Source organism: Phoenix dactylifera, chromosome 16, assembly GCF_009389715.1.
Source record: "Phoenix dactylifera cultivar Barhee BC4 chromosome 16, palm_55x_up_171113_PBpolish2nd_filt_p, whole genome shotgun sequence".
Taxonomy (NCBI): domain Eukaryota; kingdom Viridiplantae; phylum Streptophyta; class Magnoliopsida; order Arecales; family Arecaceae; genus Phoenix; species Phoenix dactylifera.
In genome coordinates, this window is record NC_052407.1 from 12,217,552 (window position 1) to 12,234,033 (window position 16,482).

The 16,482-nt window shown below is 37.0% G+C and overlaps 1 protein-coding gene across 1 annotated transcript; it reads left to right on the top strand.

Moving 5' to 3' along the window:
• The first annotated feature begins 889 nt into the window (after positions 1 to 889).
• On the top strand, positions 890 to 15,809 carry LOC103703679 (putative hydrolase C777.06c). The gene is made up of 10 exons (XM_026803242.2): positions 890 to 1,173; positions 9,073 to 9,208; positions 9,471 to 9,598; positions 11,222 to 11,369; positions 11,454 to 11,559; positions 12,737 to 12,795; positions 14,404 to 14,439; positions 14,546 to 14,655; positions 14,952 to 15,013; positions 15,412 to 15,809. The coding sequence occupies exons 1-9, from the start codon at positions 962 to 964 to the stop codon at positions 15,007 to 15,009; spliced, it is 993 nt and encodes a 330-aa protein (XP_026659043.2). The 5' UTR covers positions 890 to 961; the 3' UTR covers positions 15,010 to 15,013; positions 15,412 to 15,809.
• The last annotated feature ends 673 nt before the right edge of the window (positions 15,810 to 16,482 follow it).

Below are 16,482 nucleotides of genomic sequence, written 5' to 3' on the forward strand. Positions count from 1 at the left end.
ACAATAATCTCATTATGGATGCCCCACAAATCATGGTAAACACGAGAGTTGATGTGAGACAGATTCATGTGTTGAAGTGTGACTGTATAAAAGTACAGGACAAGTGTGGGCTCAACAAAAGCCTAATCTCTCTTCTCGTGATCAAATAAAACACGCATCTATTTTACTCTATTCTACCATATGATGCCAACTTCCAAGTTGGACGATTCAAACTTTTCGACCTCCTCCTTATGTGACTAAGTTATATACCCATACCTGCTCTGTATTTGCTTTTGGATGGAACAGAGTGGATAGAATTAGGCAGAATAAATTAGATTGGAGAGATCAATTAAAGTTATATATACATACATATATATATATATATATATATATATATATATATATATATATATATATATATTGCACATATAAATCATTTTTTATTTCGAAAAAAGTTTTATAAATAGTTATATATCTTAGGTTGTGTTCGGAGCGAATTTTACCATTCTGCATCCACTTTGAATTCGCTGCGAATGAGGTAAATCAGATATATGATGGAGCCGAATAAATTACCACCTCTAATTATATCATATTTTCTTCCTAGGCTAAAGATTCAAGATTTTTGTTTATTATTATTGTTATTTATTTAAAAGTTTTTGTTTAAAATTTTTAAAACAATGTTGAAATTATTTTATTATAAATATATTTTTTTAAAAAAAAATTGAATAAAAAATACATTATAGCACGTGCCACGGTGGTGTGGGGAAGGATCCTGGAGGCTTGATGGTGGCACCCGATCGCCAATCTCTAACCTCGAATCTGGGCCGTTGAAGAAACGAAAGCGTTAGGATGCAAGAAAGTCCAGCAATCCGCGGCCAAATTCCCGCCCCTTTAAATACCGCTTCCGTTTGCCTCGAAGGCCGCCTTCCCACCCTCCCTTCTCTCTTTCCATTCCCTTTTCAAGCATCAAATTCCAAGGACCATGGAATCCAAGAACTCATCGCAAAACGGGAGCCTTTGCAAGGGCGATGGTCTAGGCCCCAACAATAGCGGATCCTCTTCTCTGATCTTCCTTGGAACCGGCTGCTCCAGCTCGGTCCCCAACGCCCGATGCTTGATCCAGCCGACGGATCCCCCTTGCCAAGTCTGCTCCCAATCGCTTTCAATCCCTCCGGAACAAAACCCTAACTACAGGTCGGATCGCCGAATCTTTCCTCTTTGTTTTCGATTGTTGGATGTTTGATTTCTTTTGGATCTGTTTTCATGGTTTGAGATTTGATCGTTGCTAGGGTTCTGTGAGTTTCTTTTGTGAGTCTGATTCGATGCCGATTTGGACATGCGAGTTGGGTGGTTTTCTTGGAGTGGAGCGTGTGATTTTAGTTATTATGAATGATCTGGTTTTCTGCGCGCTGGATTTGTGGTTTAATGGAAGGGAATTTGTGTCGTGAGACTGCGAGCGTAGTCAAAGTATCAATTTGGATACTCGGATGTTTATTATTTGAATTCAATTGGTTGTTTGGCCATGATACAGCGGTTCTTCTTGGCTATTTAATTGTTTGGGTTATTCAGTGCTTTTTGATTGTCATCACGCATGCACTCTAATAAGAGGTGAGAGAAACCGGTCTGCGCGAGAGAATTTCTCCTTTGCCTTTTCTTATAAAACCTAATGAATGTAGGTTTCTGCAATGCCCCATGAAGCATCTGTCCTTTCCCCCTCCTCTCTGTAATCTTACTACTCCCCCTCTCTGCCCACCACCTTTTTTTATGCGAAGAGCAATGCAGTGTGACACATAAAAGTTACAGATGTGGAATTCTGCTATTATTCTCTTTTTAATCGGTGCTGTGCAGCCTGCAAAGCTACAAGAGAGTTACCATCAGTTGTATAACTTTTCCTTTGTTTGATATTTCTATCACTAAAATATTTTTCATTATAAATTCTCTGAATCAGGATTCCAATGCTCTCCCAGCAATCCCACCACATTTCTTGGTTTGTACTCAATTAGCCACATATTCATCTCTTTCCTCCTATATCATCAATTACCCACTTCTCTTTTTATTCTTTCTTGCTCTTCCTCTGCATTCCTTAATTACTCAGTTATCTCACTTTTTTTTTTCCTGTGGCGACTATTGGTTTTTCTTTTCCAACCTCAGTAAACGACAAGTGCTTCGTCTATGAGGGTTCTATAGGGTTTGAGTTTACAATAATTGCAGCATTTCACCACAGGATGTTCCTGAATTCTTTCTCTATCTTATTGATAAAAAAATGTCTTTTCTATTCCCTCAGAAAATACCTCCTTTCTATTCCTTCTGAAGCTTTATTTATCCTATTTTGTTATGTTTTCAGAATAAAGGTTATGTGGTGGGAGAAAGCTAGAAAATCATACAACTATTGGAAAAAAAAAACTAATTTGGAATAAAAAATGGTTGTGCATTGTTTCCATCTGTTATTACTGATGATGAACCTAGATCCAATTTTTAAGCAATGGATTTAGATATACACTAAAGTAAACATGGCAAATGTGACATTATTTTGTGTGATTTTGAATGAGATTATTATTTGAACAATAGTAGCATGTTATGCCATCTGAAATCCACAATAGCGTATCGAGTTTATTGGTTACTAGAAAGAAATTAGTCAAAAAAAGAAAATAAATAGTTGTCTTGACCAAAATCCACATTTTAAATCATCATTGAGAAGACTCATAAGATTGAGATTCAGGCTTTTTATAAATGGGCAGGACAAATTCTTTCATTCTTTGCGTAATGTTCTTTCATTCTCTATGTAATGCACAATGTTCACATTTTCACCTCACTCTTATGATTTCATTTATGGGCTTGGTGACTGTTTATGCCTGCATAATTGAGCGGAGCTCAGATAATTACTTGAGGTTTGCTAGATTCTGATTCTTGTATTAATAAGAAGTGTCCCAAACGAACTGTAGTTGATTTTACTCATTCGAGCATATGCCCTATGATGCTTGTATTTTATAAAAGTCAACTTAGGTCTGGCTGAGTTAAATACATCACACCTCTTTATTGAACTTAATTTGTAGGGGATGCTTCAGTCTGTTCAATTTTGATCAAGTGGGTGAGGTTATGTTGGTATTGGGCTGTATTATACAATTTAGATTCAAATATGATTCATTTATTTGATGGCTGGGTCCTGCTCATGTTAGGTTAGGTTTGAGTTAAACATGCTAGACCTGAACTTTTGACTTGGTTGGAGCTTGAAGTCTCAATTTCAGCACCATACCAGTCCCATGGGTCCAGACTTCAAAGGTTTGCTTTGACTAAAATCATGCAGGGCATGATATCTAGGTTTACCCAAACCACTTGCACTTTGACTATTTTCCATATAATGTTAAAGGACTGACCCGATTAAATCATTAGTTTGATGTCTGGGTGGCTTTATTTTTTTTAATGTTCATGGTACAAGTTATTTCAGTCCATTATGGTTAGGTTATGAGTGGGTCGGATTAATTCCAGCTATTAGCTTACCCATATGCAACTTTAGACTAGCTTCAAGCCCATGTTTTGTACGCAGATACCAACTGGTTTGATGAGATGGCTTACACTTCCAACCCAGTTCAGGTTGGGACTGTTTTATCAGCTAGCCCAAAAATTTGACTAACCTTTTGTCATCTATAATCAAGTCAGCCTTAGACTTGAGTGGTTCACTCTAATATTGCTAGAGAAGTGTTCAATTTGATAGGAGTTTGAGTTTAGGTTTTGGATTATATCATAAGCCATAAGTATAGTTTGGAGTAGGACAGTTATTGATTGATCGATGCCAATGGTGTCTGTTCTTCCCTCTTTTTTAATGCACCCTTGTGCTTTGCACGGGTCTTTAGCTTATGCTTGTGCGGGTATGGTTATGATTTAGAATTTAAGGTAGTTGCTTCTTTGAATAAAATTTAATTTGATTCTACAGTTGGTAGCGCTTAACCGTTTATCCCTTTTAACTTGATTTAACCTATTGTAGGTCGAATTTCATTACCTATTTAATAAAATGGCCATGTTCGTATCTGACTTTTTTTGCCCATTTAATAAATAGGTCGGGTTTGCGTTGATAGATTTTTGATCTATCCCATATCCAACCCAACCTATATCTGGTCCAACTCGTCCCGATTGTCACCCCTACTTTATTCTTATCTTACTTTATATTGTAATCATCTTAGGTCCTTGTAGGGTTTTCTTAAGAGAAACCATTTACCTGCATTGTTTCCTATCTGTCTAGTGAGAGGCCTAGTGATGTAACCCCTAGGGTAGAATTACAAGAGGGTTACAAGATTTAGTCCATATGATGTACAATTTAATAAAATGAAGGCTTGTTATTTAGGATTTCAAAATCTGCAAAGCTGAAAATGAATCTGGGTAGTAGATACCAAAATTGGGTTATGCATCAAACTAAGGTTTCTAGTTGTTAAGACTATAATTCGGAATCAAAGCAATAGGTGTATAAAGCCTTATATGATGTGGAAAGATATGTTTGCAAGAAATCAGATCAGACATACTAGCTGTTTTGAAGTTGTGTTAATTGAAGAGCCTATACTAGGAGAAAAAGAAGGGTGTCTAGTGTTGGGGGGCGGATGGGGGACTCGGGACTTTAGTCCTACATTGGAAGAGTAGCGGAAAGGATTGTGCCTTATAAGGAGGGGCCACTCCTTTTCTTCCATAGGGCCCTTTTAAGAAGGACAAAGCCGTGAAGGGAATATTGCCCATTAAGAGCTGCACACGACACGTGTCGCGCGATACGTACGTACTTTCCCAAAGAGGACAATATTTTTGGTCGGGATGCAGTCACTTTTCCGTTCTAACAGATGGCGCTAGAGGAAGGGCCCCGCCAAAACTTTTCCGCACGAATCCTTCCCGCTGAGGGGGGGTAGTGTTGGGGGGCAAATGGGGGACCCAGGACTTGAGTCCCACATTGGAAGAGTAGCAGAAAGGATTGTGCCTTTTAAGGAGGGGCCACCCCTTTCCTTCCAGAGGGCCCTTTTAAGAAGGACAAAGCCGTGAGGGGAATATTGCCCATTAAGAGATGCACACGACACGCATTGCGCGATACGGACGCACTTTCCCAAAGCGGACAATACTTCTAGTCGGGACACAGTCTCTTTCCTGCTCTAACAGTGTCCATGTTTATATGGTCAATGCTTTGATTTAAGGTTGGGCAGTAGGCTTTAGATCTCAAGGCTGTTATTCAAAGAACAAATGGTGTGTAGTCAAATTGCATATGTCACGGCATATACAAGATAAGAAGATGAGGACCATGCATGCAGACATGACAATAATAATGTTTACTGCCATGTTTTGACAGGGACATGCTATGGCAACATTGACACAGATAGAGTGCAGTAGGGACATGGCTTGATGGGTGGATCACATATCTCATGATAGCTTATGAAGCAAAAGTAAGCCACATGTCTCACTCATGCTGGTCCTGTGTCTCACCCTGAAAAAAGGAACAGAAAGAGTCACCCCATGTTTTTGCTTTCTCCCTTGCTTTTGACCACCATGTCCTACCTAGTTCAGATTTTAGCTGACAAAGAACCTTAGCTGGGTGGGTGAGAGAAGGTGGGGGGGGGGGGGGGGGGGGGGGGGAGGATCTTGGAGATAGTGCTTGGCTTCATGTAGTTTTCTTGTCATCTCCTAGCTTCAAGCATTCCTCCCTCCCTTTAAGCACTCTTATTTTTTTCCCTCTTTCTTTCTTATCCTCTAACTTTCATCTTTCATATCTCCACAAAAGCAGGAGATAATGTTGCTTTTTAAAGCTTAGAATGTGCTTGAAATACGTGTAAAACCTACTGTTTTGTAACTCTTGGGGGAAACTCATGGTGGTTAAGGTTACCCACTTTTTAGATATATTTGAGGGTACACAATAAGGCTCCATCTGCTCAAGCTTTGTCAACAAAGCCCCATCTGCTCCTTGGCTAGAATTTGCCCCCAAGGGGGTTGACCATGGGATTAATACCTATCTGAAGCAGCTACGCGATTTTGTTTTTGCTTATCTTTTGGGATGTATTTGCTCTAGACCTTTGTAATATATACGGTGTTCCTGAAAAAAAAGGCACCAAGCCTACACCATAGTGCATTCTTTAAGGCAATAAGAAAAAAAGAACTAAAAAATCAAGCTTGAGATTATATGGACACCATAATTCACTCAAACATAAATCCTATTATGATTAAAGATCAGAAATTATGAATTTTAGTTGCATAAGAATTATTCAATTTATTATCTTATATCACATCAGTGTACTAAAATACAATGCATGCTGCCATATGCAGATGTGATCACCTGACAGCACCACATTTCTTCCTTGCTATTATTTATGGTTATTATTATTATTATTATTATCATTTATTATTTAATGCATTTTATTCATTTTAATTATTTAAAAATACAAATCATCTATGCAGCCCACAAACCACATATCCACTATGCAATCCTGTGCATGCTCCTACTCTGCAGTTGCCTTTTAAAACACTATTTTTTCCCTACCAACCATGCATGCAAATAGGTTTAATGCTTCCCACATACAATGTGAACATTTATTCTCTTTGCTACAAAATCTAATGCATATCTTTTAAATGTTAGATGATATATAAACATTTTGTATTCTTGAAATTCATATGTATGGAATATTTTATTTCCTATGTAAACTGGCAGTCTAAGATATTATAACATCTTTTAGGAACAGAAAAAAACTGATAAAATGCTATCCATTATCAAATACTTATTTTGATAACTCTAGACACGACCAATTCAATAGAAATATATAAACACTAAATTGATTAAAAATAGGAAAGGAAAAACAAGAAATCTATCTTATAGATTGATCTGATATAAGGGGTGTTGACTGTGGTATAGAGGATGTCAAAAAGAGACAAATAGGAAAGTACGCCACAACCTAACTATAGCAATGGGTGATGGTGGCTTGGGAAGTGGGATTTTTTTTTGGGGTGGAGGGAGGCAAAGGTTGACACTTGGAAGCAACTCGGTTTGGGGATCGCTAGCCAAAGATTAGCACACAATGCCTCGAAGTTGAGACTTGGTGTTTGGCACTTGTGTGTGGCTCTTGACGCTCCCATGTTCCATGGCTGATGCTCGAGACTAGGGGTGGTAAATGATCTGAACAGCTCGGGTTCAGCTCGAGAAAAGCTCAGTTTAGTCTAAGACCAAAGCTAGACAAACAAAGATTGAACCAACAATCTAGGCTCAATATTAATTTCAAGTCGAGCCAAAAATATACCTGTTTTGATCAATGTCGGCTCAATTAGGCTCAAAAATAAATGTCATATATATTATATATGTTTAGATAGTGACTATTGGATAAGATCCAACGGTCCATAGTATTAGGACCATTTCAAGCTTGAATGTTTATTTAGTTTTGAATCCATTAAATGTTAATTCAGGTACGGAAGCTTGACATCAAGCTTGAGTCAAGGGTTAATTCAAGCTTTAAACAAGTTTGTCTTAAGTTTGAATTCATTTCTAGCTTGATTTAGCATTTCCAAGCTGATCAATTAGGCTCATGTTTGGCTCAATTCGAAATTAAGCTTGAAATTGTAGTAAACAAATCAAGCTTGATCTTAACTTTCAAGCCAAAAATTATTTTTCAGACCTAGGCTCTATCAAGGTTGGGTCGTTTACACCTGTACTCAGAGACAAGCTAGAGATAAGGCAAAGCTTCAAATCAAAGGAGAAAAGGGAAAATAAATGAGTCAATCAGGCAAGATGGCTAGGTAAGTCAAGTGATATCGGTATTTGAATAAAACCTTCAGATATGTGAATCCATATCCCCAGAAAATGCTAATATTTGGAGATTCATATCTGAAATATTTTGTAGGTCTCTATCTGAATCCATATCCAAATCTGGGCCAGACAGACATTTGTACTTCTGAATCCGACCAGATTTGGATGTGGAATTGTATTTGGTCAGAGTACATCTGACATGTTTTCAGCCCTATTTCTGGCACCATCCCATTTTCTTAGTCTTTCATATTGTTTCAAATGCAAGTGTTAGATGCCCTGATCAAAAGATTCTCAAAATGTTGTCTGAAAGTTCAACTACTGCTTAATGCCCTTTATTGGACAACCTTAATGAAAGTCCAAACACATTGCGCGAAAGCTGAGATGAAACTATTGTTCAATCTGCACCTTATAAACTGGTTATGGATGAAAGTTTTTAAAACTTGCATGCATTCATATTTTGCGATAGGAGGATTCTAACATATAGTCCTCTTGGAACATTCACATGGCAAGACAATAAGTGTTTTTTGTGTGTATACCCATTTGCCTAGTAGGTCAAATCTATTGGCCTAATGCTGCAAAATGCAGATGGATTATTAATCTATGTATTATAAGATTATATTGAAGATGATCATAAGATTTAAAATTGCATTATCATTTTATACTATTAGGTCATCATTTAAAGTAATATTTACCCCCTATGCTAAATAGATCTGTACATGGTATTGTCCGGTCCATGAAACTGAGAACTAGGAAAGCCATCAAGAGGGTTAAAGCATTATAAGTTGCTTTAGCATTACATAATATATTGAATAATCATATTGTTTTATTGTTATTACTAATTTACTATTATTACTATTAGACTAGCATTTGGCATGTGCAATTCATGTGACAGATGCCTTCAGTATGCAGACTGCAATGATTAGTGTGCTTCATAGGAGTGGTGGGTCACATCATCATTCATGCTTGTCAAAAGCAAAAGGTGCCATCAAGGTGACAAGAGCCCCATATTGTCCTAGGGGTGGCAATCAAGTGGCTGTGTTGGGCTTTACTTCATAAATCAAGGTCCATAGAGCTTTAGCTAGACTCGATCTGCCAACCCACAATCGATTTTCCTTATTCAAAATTTGTTTTATTCATTGAAAAATTAGATTTGATGCATAGATTCAGTATTTTGGGAACAATTAAGAGACTTGGAAGGAATTCTGTGCCATTGGCTTATAATGATTCAGGCTGGCGTGTCTAAGAAAAATAGCTCTCTTTGATAGTTTAACTATAGACACCTTAATGTGGTATCTGACTATCATTTGCTAATGACTGTCCGATTTTTTTTTTCCTTATAGGTGCAATACCTCCCTTCTGATTGATTATTGTCAAGGTGATGGTGTACATGAATACATCTTGATTGATGCTGGAAAGACTTTCAGAGAGCAAGTTTTGCGATGGTTCACTCACCACAAGATTCCCCGGGTGGATTCTGTGGGTATTATTATTATAAATTTCTTATCATGTTATATATTTCTTTCTTATTATATGGTAAAGTCTTGTTTTCCCATTATTTAGCTTCAAATTAAAAAAAAATGAATGTTTGTGTGATTTCATGCTCTTTATTGCTGCTGTCATGTGTCTAATTTTTGCGTATACACTGATTAAACAAAATGCAGATAGTGGCTAGAACCAATCCTGTACTGATTACAGAACGTCTTTTATATGAAGCTGAAACAGTTTTGATTTGCTGCAGATCATTTTGACCCATGAACATGCTGATGCAGTTCTTGGTCTTGATGACATTCGTGCGGTACAAGCACATAGTTCTACAAATGATATCGATCCCACTCCTGTTTATCTTACCCAGTATGCAATGGACAGGTAGATTTTTATGTCATTAAATAATTTTCATTAGTATTTTTAATGTTCAACTGGCTTGCAAGTATCATCCTATATTACTATAAAAATCTAGTTTACCATGTTAATTTTTGAAGGTAGCTTATTCTATGTACAGAAAAAGTTTGATAACAAGAAGAAAGGAGTTATCACGGGAGTGGAGTTTTCTTGTGATTTGATGCATTTCATGTCGAAGAAAGGTCCATTATCTGTTCATATTTATCTTAATATAACAAGCTTATCAGCACCTTCATTTGTTGCTCTTAGGTTGCTACTAAATCTGGTAAGGCTATCTTTAGATTTCACATAAAATGAGCAATATATTTTGAAGCTTTCTGCAAAACATACAAGAATGAATATCTAGAGCTCTTAGTGGAACATTTACCCGACAATAGTGAAGAACCTAGAAGGAAATTGAAGTTGATTTAAAAGTGGATCGATGTTTAGTTAAAGACAATCATGCTGAAGTTGTCTAAAGTGAAAAAGACCCAAAAACCTGATAAAAGAAAGGCGCTGGAATCATGTGATCCATATCCAACTGCCTCTAGTGGGTATCAAACAAAATTAGGACGTTTCTATGACAAGCAAGACAACTAATAATAGAACATTCACTCTCTTCTGTTTGGATGATGTCATCGGCCCACCTTTGTTGTCAATGAGAGGTATGATTCCTGTGATGCTATAATTTTTAGCCAAGGAATTTATCTAATGTCTAAATACTAGAGATAATGTTTTCAACTGAACACCCCCCCCCCCCCCCCCCCCCCCCCCCGCATGCTAGCAGCAAAGTTTATCAATTGACAAAATATGGAATGAATGAAACCTTTTCTCTTTTGAGAATATAATAAAAAATTGAAGTGAGCTGTTTTTGACATCGCTTAGTAATATCTTTTTTTGACACCATTATAAGGATAAAGACAAAATCGCATTTGCTTCTTTTTTTTCCTTGACCAGCAGCCACAGGTATCAGTGTTCTCTCTGTCTGGCTTATATTGGCCTATAGTCCAATGTCAGAGTGGATTTATTGGCATGCGAGAAAGTTGTAGATTTATTACTTGATATGAAAAAATGTGAAATTTTATACATTAACTCTCTTGTGGATGATTTAGTTGTAAAGGTTATTACTGAAAGATTTTACATTCGGAATCTTTTTTACCATATGTCATTGAAAATTTACTAACGAGGCAAGAAGTGGATATTAAGGATGATGATTTGAATGAGTTCAAATTTGGAATGCTTTTTTTTTAAAAGTTCTAGATAAGAGAAGCATATGAAGGACTTAGTAGATATGAGTGAATCTTTAGAAATATTCAACATATTATGGGACAATGGTATTGTTATTACCTGCTTCGTTTGTATTGTTTCAGTGGGCATGGCTTGCATGCAAATCATTACCCATCAATTAACAAGGTCATGAATCTGCGTGATAAAAAGTAGTTAATACTATGATCATTGAGCTGGGAATTTCTTTGCAAGTAATCCTTGTTAGTAGTGTGATAATTGATGTTTTTTGACTCCACTCATCATTACTCTTCATGTTACGAAATTACAGCATGATATTCAATCCCCTTATCTTTATTCTGACACATGTTTGCACCTTGGAAACAGTATCAAAACAAAATTCCCATACTTGATTAAGAAAAAATTAAAAGAAGGCGAAGAAGTGAGGCGCGTTGCTCAACTTGACTGGAAGATAATTGAGGGCCACTGTGACAAACCATTTATATCATCAGGCCTAGAGTTTGTTCCATTGCCAGTTACTTGCTCAAATTTCAGACCCCATAATATTCTAACTTGTTTGTCATCCATCTATTTTGTTAATTTGTATTTCTGTATGCAGGTAATGCATGGAGAGGATTACATTTCCTTAGGCTTCCTTTTTGGGCGAAAATCAAGAATTGCATATGTATCTGATGTTTCACGTTTCCCAGCTAGCACTGAGTATGGTATGCATTGTTTATTCTTTTTCTTTTTCCTTTTGGCTTATTCACCGCTTAAAATGTTTTATGTTCTTATTTATCTATATATATATATATATATATACGCAAAGTTTCAAGTACATAATTTAACGGTTGCCCCATTTTATTGCTTTGATAAATGATTTAAGTACCCTAAGATGAATTTGTTAATGGAAGAATTTAGGTAAACCATATATATGGGTCAAAGTTATAGTTGCTTGGAATTCGGCAATGTAGCGTGGTAGGTTATTGATTCATTTCGAGTCAGAAGAAAAAACTTGTGGAGCTACTTGACCATAATACATGCTAATATGAACTGGTCTGGTCGAGTTCAGTGTGGCAAAAGATCCTTGAGTTTCAGTACTTTAATCGGTGGAACCCAAATTGATTCTTGATTTATAAGCATTAGCAAAGGAGATGCAAAGGCATAGAAGCTGATTCTTAACTATATCCTTTGGAAGTTTTTGTTGCCCGGTGAATGTGCTGAATAGTCTCAAATGATTTAGGCCTCACAACGAGATTCCTTATTTTATTTATTATTTCATTTTATTTTCCTTTGGGCATAAATCTTGGTGAATGTGACTGGTTTTCTGTTGGCAAGCATGTCTTGATGTTTGTTATGAAATTACCAAAGGGTTTTGTTCATTATCCTTTGCCACCATGCTGTTGGCTGCTCTTCCTTCATGCAAACTATCTTGGCATCTCTGAACGACCCAAAGCTTTCTCTTTCTTTTTATATTTTTCCGCTTTGGCTTTTATGCTCTTCTTGTTTACCATCAATCACCCTTCTTCAAGAACACCCACCTTTCCCTTTGAAATCGGCTTGCTAAAGACTCTTAACTGAAACTAGGATTCTTATGCACTGATTGAGGACATCTACTTTGACCGGTATGTTCTCTTGCATCGACAAAGCTTCATAGGAACATTAAAACTGTTGATGGACCCTAGTCAAACTGTTGATGAAGTAGGAAAACCACTTATGTGCTGGTCATCTATTGACTAAAATATTTGTGCCATAATATCCATAGGTTGAGCAAGTCATAAACTGAGGCCAGTATATCAGACTTAACCTGATATGATCAGTTCTTTGCAGCAAGTATTTAAGTAGCATCTGCATTAATCTCTTTTCCTATATCTGCTTCTTGATACACTTTTATTTCTGCAGTTATTTCAAAGTCTGGAGCAGGACAGTTGGATCTTCTCATCTTAGATACATTGTACAAGGTCAGTTGGTGAAATATATTGCTTCATTTTCTTTAATTTTTTCCAGAAAAACTTGGTTTTGCTTCACTACTCTTTCCTTCACCTTCCTTGCATTAGTGACTGCATAACAAATTTGACAGTCTTACTTAACTTTTGCAATTTTATAATATTGGAGTTGGTTTGCTTTTTCCATCCTCATTCGCTTTCCTTAAATTGTCTGAAAACCTTATATTAAAATTAAGCAGAGTGAAATTTGGCAGTTATTTTCATATAGCTATTCAAAACATCTCAAACTCTTTGCAGATGGTTCTTGCCAACTTCATTGAACTGTCCTGCTTGACCTTTTTTTTTTGTGTGCATGTCTGCTCCCTGAGCCAACTTCAAATTTTTAGTCAATTAAATGAGTAGCAGATATGAACAAGTTTCATTTGCAACTTCCTGATTCTAGAAATTGTTTCTGGCAGTTTGTACTGGACCACGTTTTTCACAGTTTGAGCTATATATGCTGATTCTTGACAGCAATAGAATATAGCTACTGCTAGAACTTGCTGACACTGTTTTACATTGTAATTTTCCACTCATCATCTACTAATCCTAATTATGTGAAATAGCAATTTTGTTGTAGGATTATATCATTGGCAAGTAAATACTGTTTTCCGTTAATTGATGATGTTATGCTGACTTCTTTAGACTGAATTTGCATTATTACAGCCTTCAAGAGAAATGGTCTAACTGTATGTTGTGCAAAATAACGGCTGGACTTCAGATAAACAACACACAGCAGTCTTAGGCATAGTTTAAGAAAGTGATTCATTACAAATCCGAGAATGTTTTATTAGCTTGTTTTGCAAACAATGTGTTAATCGTTAGTCAACAACGTGCTGCTTTTTCCAGTCAATTTCCTGTCTTGTTCTGTCATCTGTCATCCAGTACAAGTTTTAAAAACTTGATCAATGTGAACTCAGGAAACTTAATGTTCAATTGAGCCTCATTTTTATAATTGCATTTTGAAGTTAGACATTCTGTGTACTAACTAGAGCTGATCAAAATCCAAGCCAGGCCGGGCTCTACAACAGAAATTAGGCCCGATGGCTATGCCCAGGCCCGGCCCGGCCCGACTGTCGGGCTTAAATTTTTGTCCAGGCCCGACCCGACTTTATAAATCTGGTTCTAAGCCCGTCTCGCCCGGCCCGACCCGATAGGCCCGATCCGACAGGCCCGATTTTTTCTTTGTTTGGAATCTGGAAATGGGCCAGAATGGCCCGATCAGGCCCAGCCCGTTTTTTTGGTCGGGCCGCTTTTCTTGCCCAGGCCCGACCCATGGGCCTTTTTTTAATGCCCAAGCCCGAAAAATTTCGGGCCGGGCTGGGCGGGCCAGAAGGCCCGTGATCAGCTCTAGTACTAACATAGGTACTGTTGGAGTCAGTTTTTCTTCAAAAGATCTCAATATGTTTTTGCTACAAATCATGAATATATTGTAACAGAGAAACTATTTGTGATTTTGTTCATTTATTTCTGAGGCACCAGAATGAAATTGGGATGAAATATACTTTTATGAAATCTTGACAATCATAAGTTTTTGGTACAGATTACTCATATTCTAATATAATATATTTCTTATTTGCACAGAAAGGCTCTCATAATGTACACTTCTGCTTTCCCCAGGTTAGTTTAGTTTGTATTGCAGTTTTTCATCAATTATAAACCATTATGGGCGTATTAAATTTGTAATTTTGGACTGGATTTGATGTAAATATGTCCCTTTTATTAGGCTCTTGATGCTGTTAAGAAGCTATGCCCCAAACGGGCGCTGTTAATCGGAATGACTCATGAGTTTGATCACCACAGAGATAATGAGGCACTTGCTGAATGGTCTAGAAGGTAAATAATCATCTTGTCTTTTAGAGAATAAGTTAGCTGTTTAAAAGCCAATATTTGCAAACTTAATCTAACATGAGCTCTTCTGCTCAATTCTAGATAGGTCAAAATTATAAGACTGTAGTCCCTGATCTGGAAAATCTGCATTCACATAGTGCATAGAAATTCTTCTACCAAAGAAAACAATCGACCTGTAGTCTTTTCCACATGGCATGCCCAAATTGCTTTTATTTTTAAAGTTCTCAAATGTCTTCCTGGTTGAGAATCGCTATCTGAACTGGAGTATTTCTTTTGCTCAGAGAAGGGATCCCGGTGCAGCTTGCTCATGATGGTTTGCGGATCTACATAGACTTGTAATAAGGTATGAGCACTGTATTTGATTTAATATGCTTCTTGACACGTTACTTTGTTATCTACGATTAAGCACCATCTTTTTAAAGAAAGTTTAACAGTAGCAAGGAGTCACCAATGAAAGGGGCTACTCCCTATTCCAGTTCTGCTCAATTTGATACCGACCCTACCACTCATAATGTGTTCTTTTAACAAGTGGTTTGCATGTCCCTTTGGCAAGGAGGTGTAACATTGATATAAACTGGGGTACGGTATCAGTGATTTAATGATGTGAACTTGGTTCAATCTGCTGTTATATCAGTGTCACCTGCAGCGACAGATTACTTTGTTAAATATCATTTCTGACTGCTATTTTTTTCTTAACATACGGCAGGCTACTTGATTTTCTTATCCTTTTTCAATTAACAGGCCTAACTGCAAAGACTGTATCTGGATAGCTGCATTGCAGAGTGCTTATATTCCCAACGTCTCCATGATTATTTGTTATAGAAATTATTGGCTATCCGATTTCTTTTAAATCTTGATTGAATGGGCAATACAATTCTTCCATGGGAACTGCTGAAGTATGTAAGTGTGAAAGATGTTCCTTTGTGCAACAGGGGAAAAGAAAACAGTGAGCCAAGCAACTAATTGTTGGTACTCATTTTTAATACATGTGTCTTAGAAGCATATCATATGATCTTCCATAGGGATTGTATCTATAAAATCCAATGTCTTTGTCTTCATTATGATGATGTATTTTTATAGCAAGTTTGCAAATAAACATTCAGACATATTTAGGTTATTGATTGGTGGCTTCTGAGGTACCAAATGTTTGTTAGCATGAAGACCATTTTGTTTACCTCGTTTGACATAAATAACCTATCAAGATGTAATGTGGAAAATAAAATTTTAGTGCCTGCCTGAGAAAATCCGGCACGATTGGCCTTGATTGTTTTTCCCCTCTCCCTTCCCCTGTTCTCTGATATTCCCAAGCAGGTCATGATTCCATTCGTAAGTGAACTAAATCTTGTCTGGCCTGGGATTAGGAATGGTTGAAACTTTCGCTTCTTTCCCTTCTGCATATTGGGTGAACTCCTGTGCTTCTAACCTAGACCCCTCTCCGTTAAAAAAATACAGCCATCAAGTGAACTTATAAAAAAGTTCTTGCCCAGCACTCATGCATCTCTCCCTCCCATGCAGCTCATAGTTTTGATATTACTCAAAACTTAGGTAGAATGGACCTTCACTTTAGAGCTAGAACTGTACTGATCTTCTCGAGAACAAACCAAACAAGCCAGAAAAATTAATTGAGGACAGATAGAACTTTACTTAATCACTCCTTTTTCATGGACGGAAGGTTCACACTTTTGCATGCTGTTGGGCACGCAAAGGAGGGTACTTTGCATTTTTTCCAAAAGAATGTTTTGCATGCAAGGATAATAACAGTAATTTTATGTCATGCAAATCCAGACAACTTGGTCTCTTCTGTGTATTCTT

What these genes read in the sequence shown, in the direction of transcription:
- LOC103703679 (XM_026803242.2), top strand. Translation starts at nt 962, where the DNA reads ATGGAATCCAAGAACTCATCGCAAAACGGGAGCCTTTGCAAGGGCGAT. An exon ending in AGATTCCCCGGGTGGATTCT is followed by an intron (nt 9,209 to 9,470) that starts GTGGGTATTATT and finishes GATTTGCTGCAG; the next exon opens with ATCATTTTGACCCATGAACA. An exon ending in ACCCAGTATGCAATGGACAG is followed by an intron (nt 9,599 to 11,221) that starts GTAGATTTTTAT and finishes CCTTGGAAACAG; the next exon opens with TATCAAAACAAAATTCCCAT.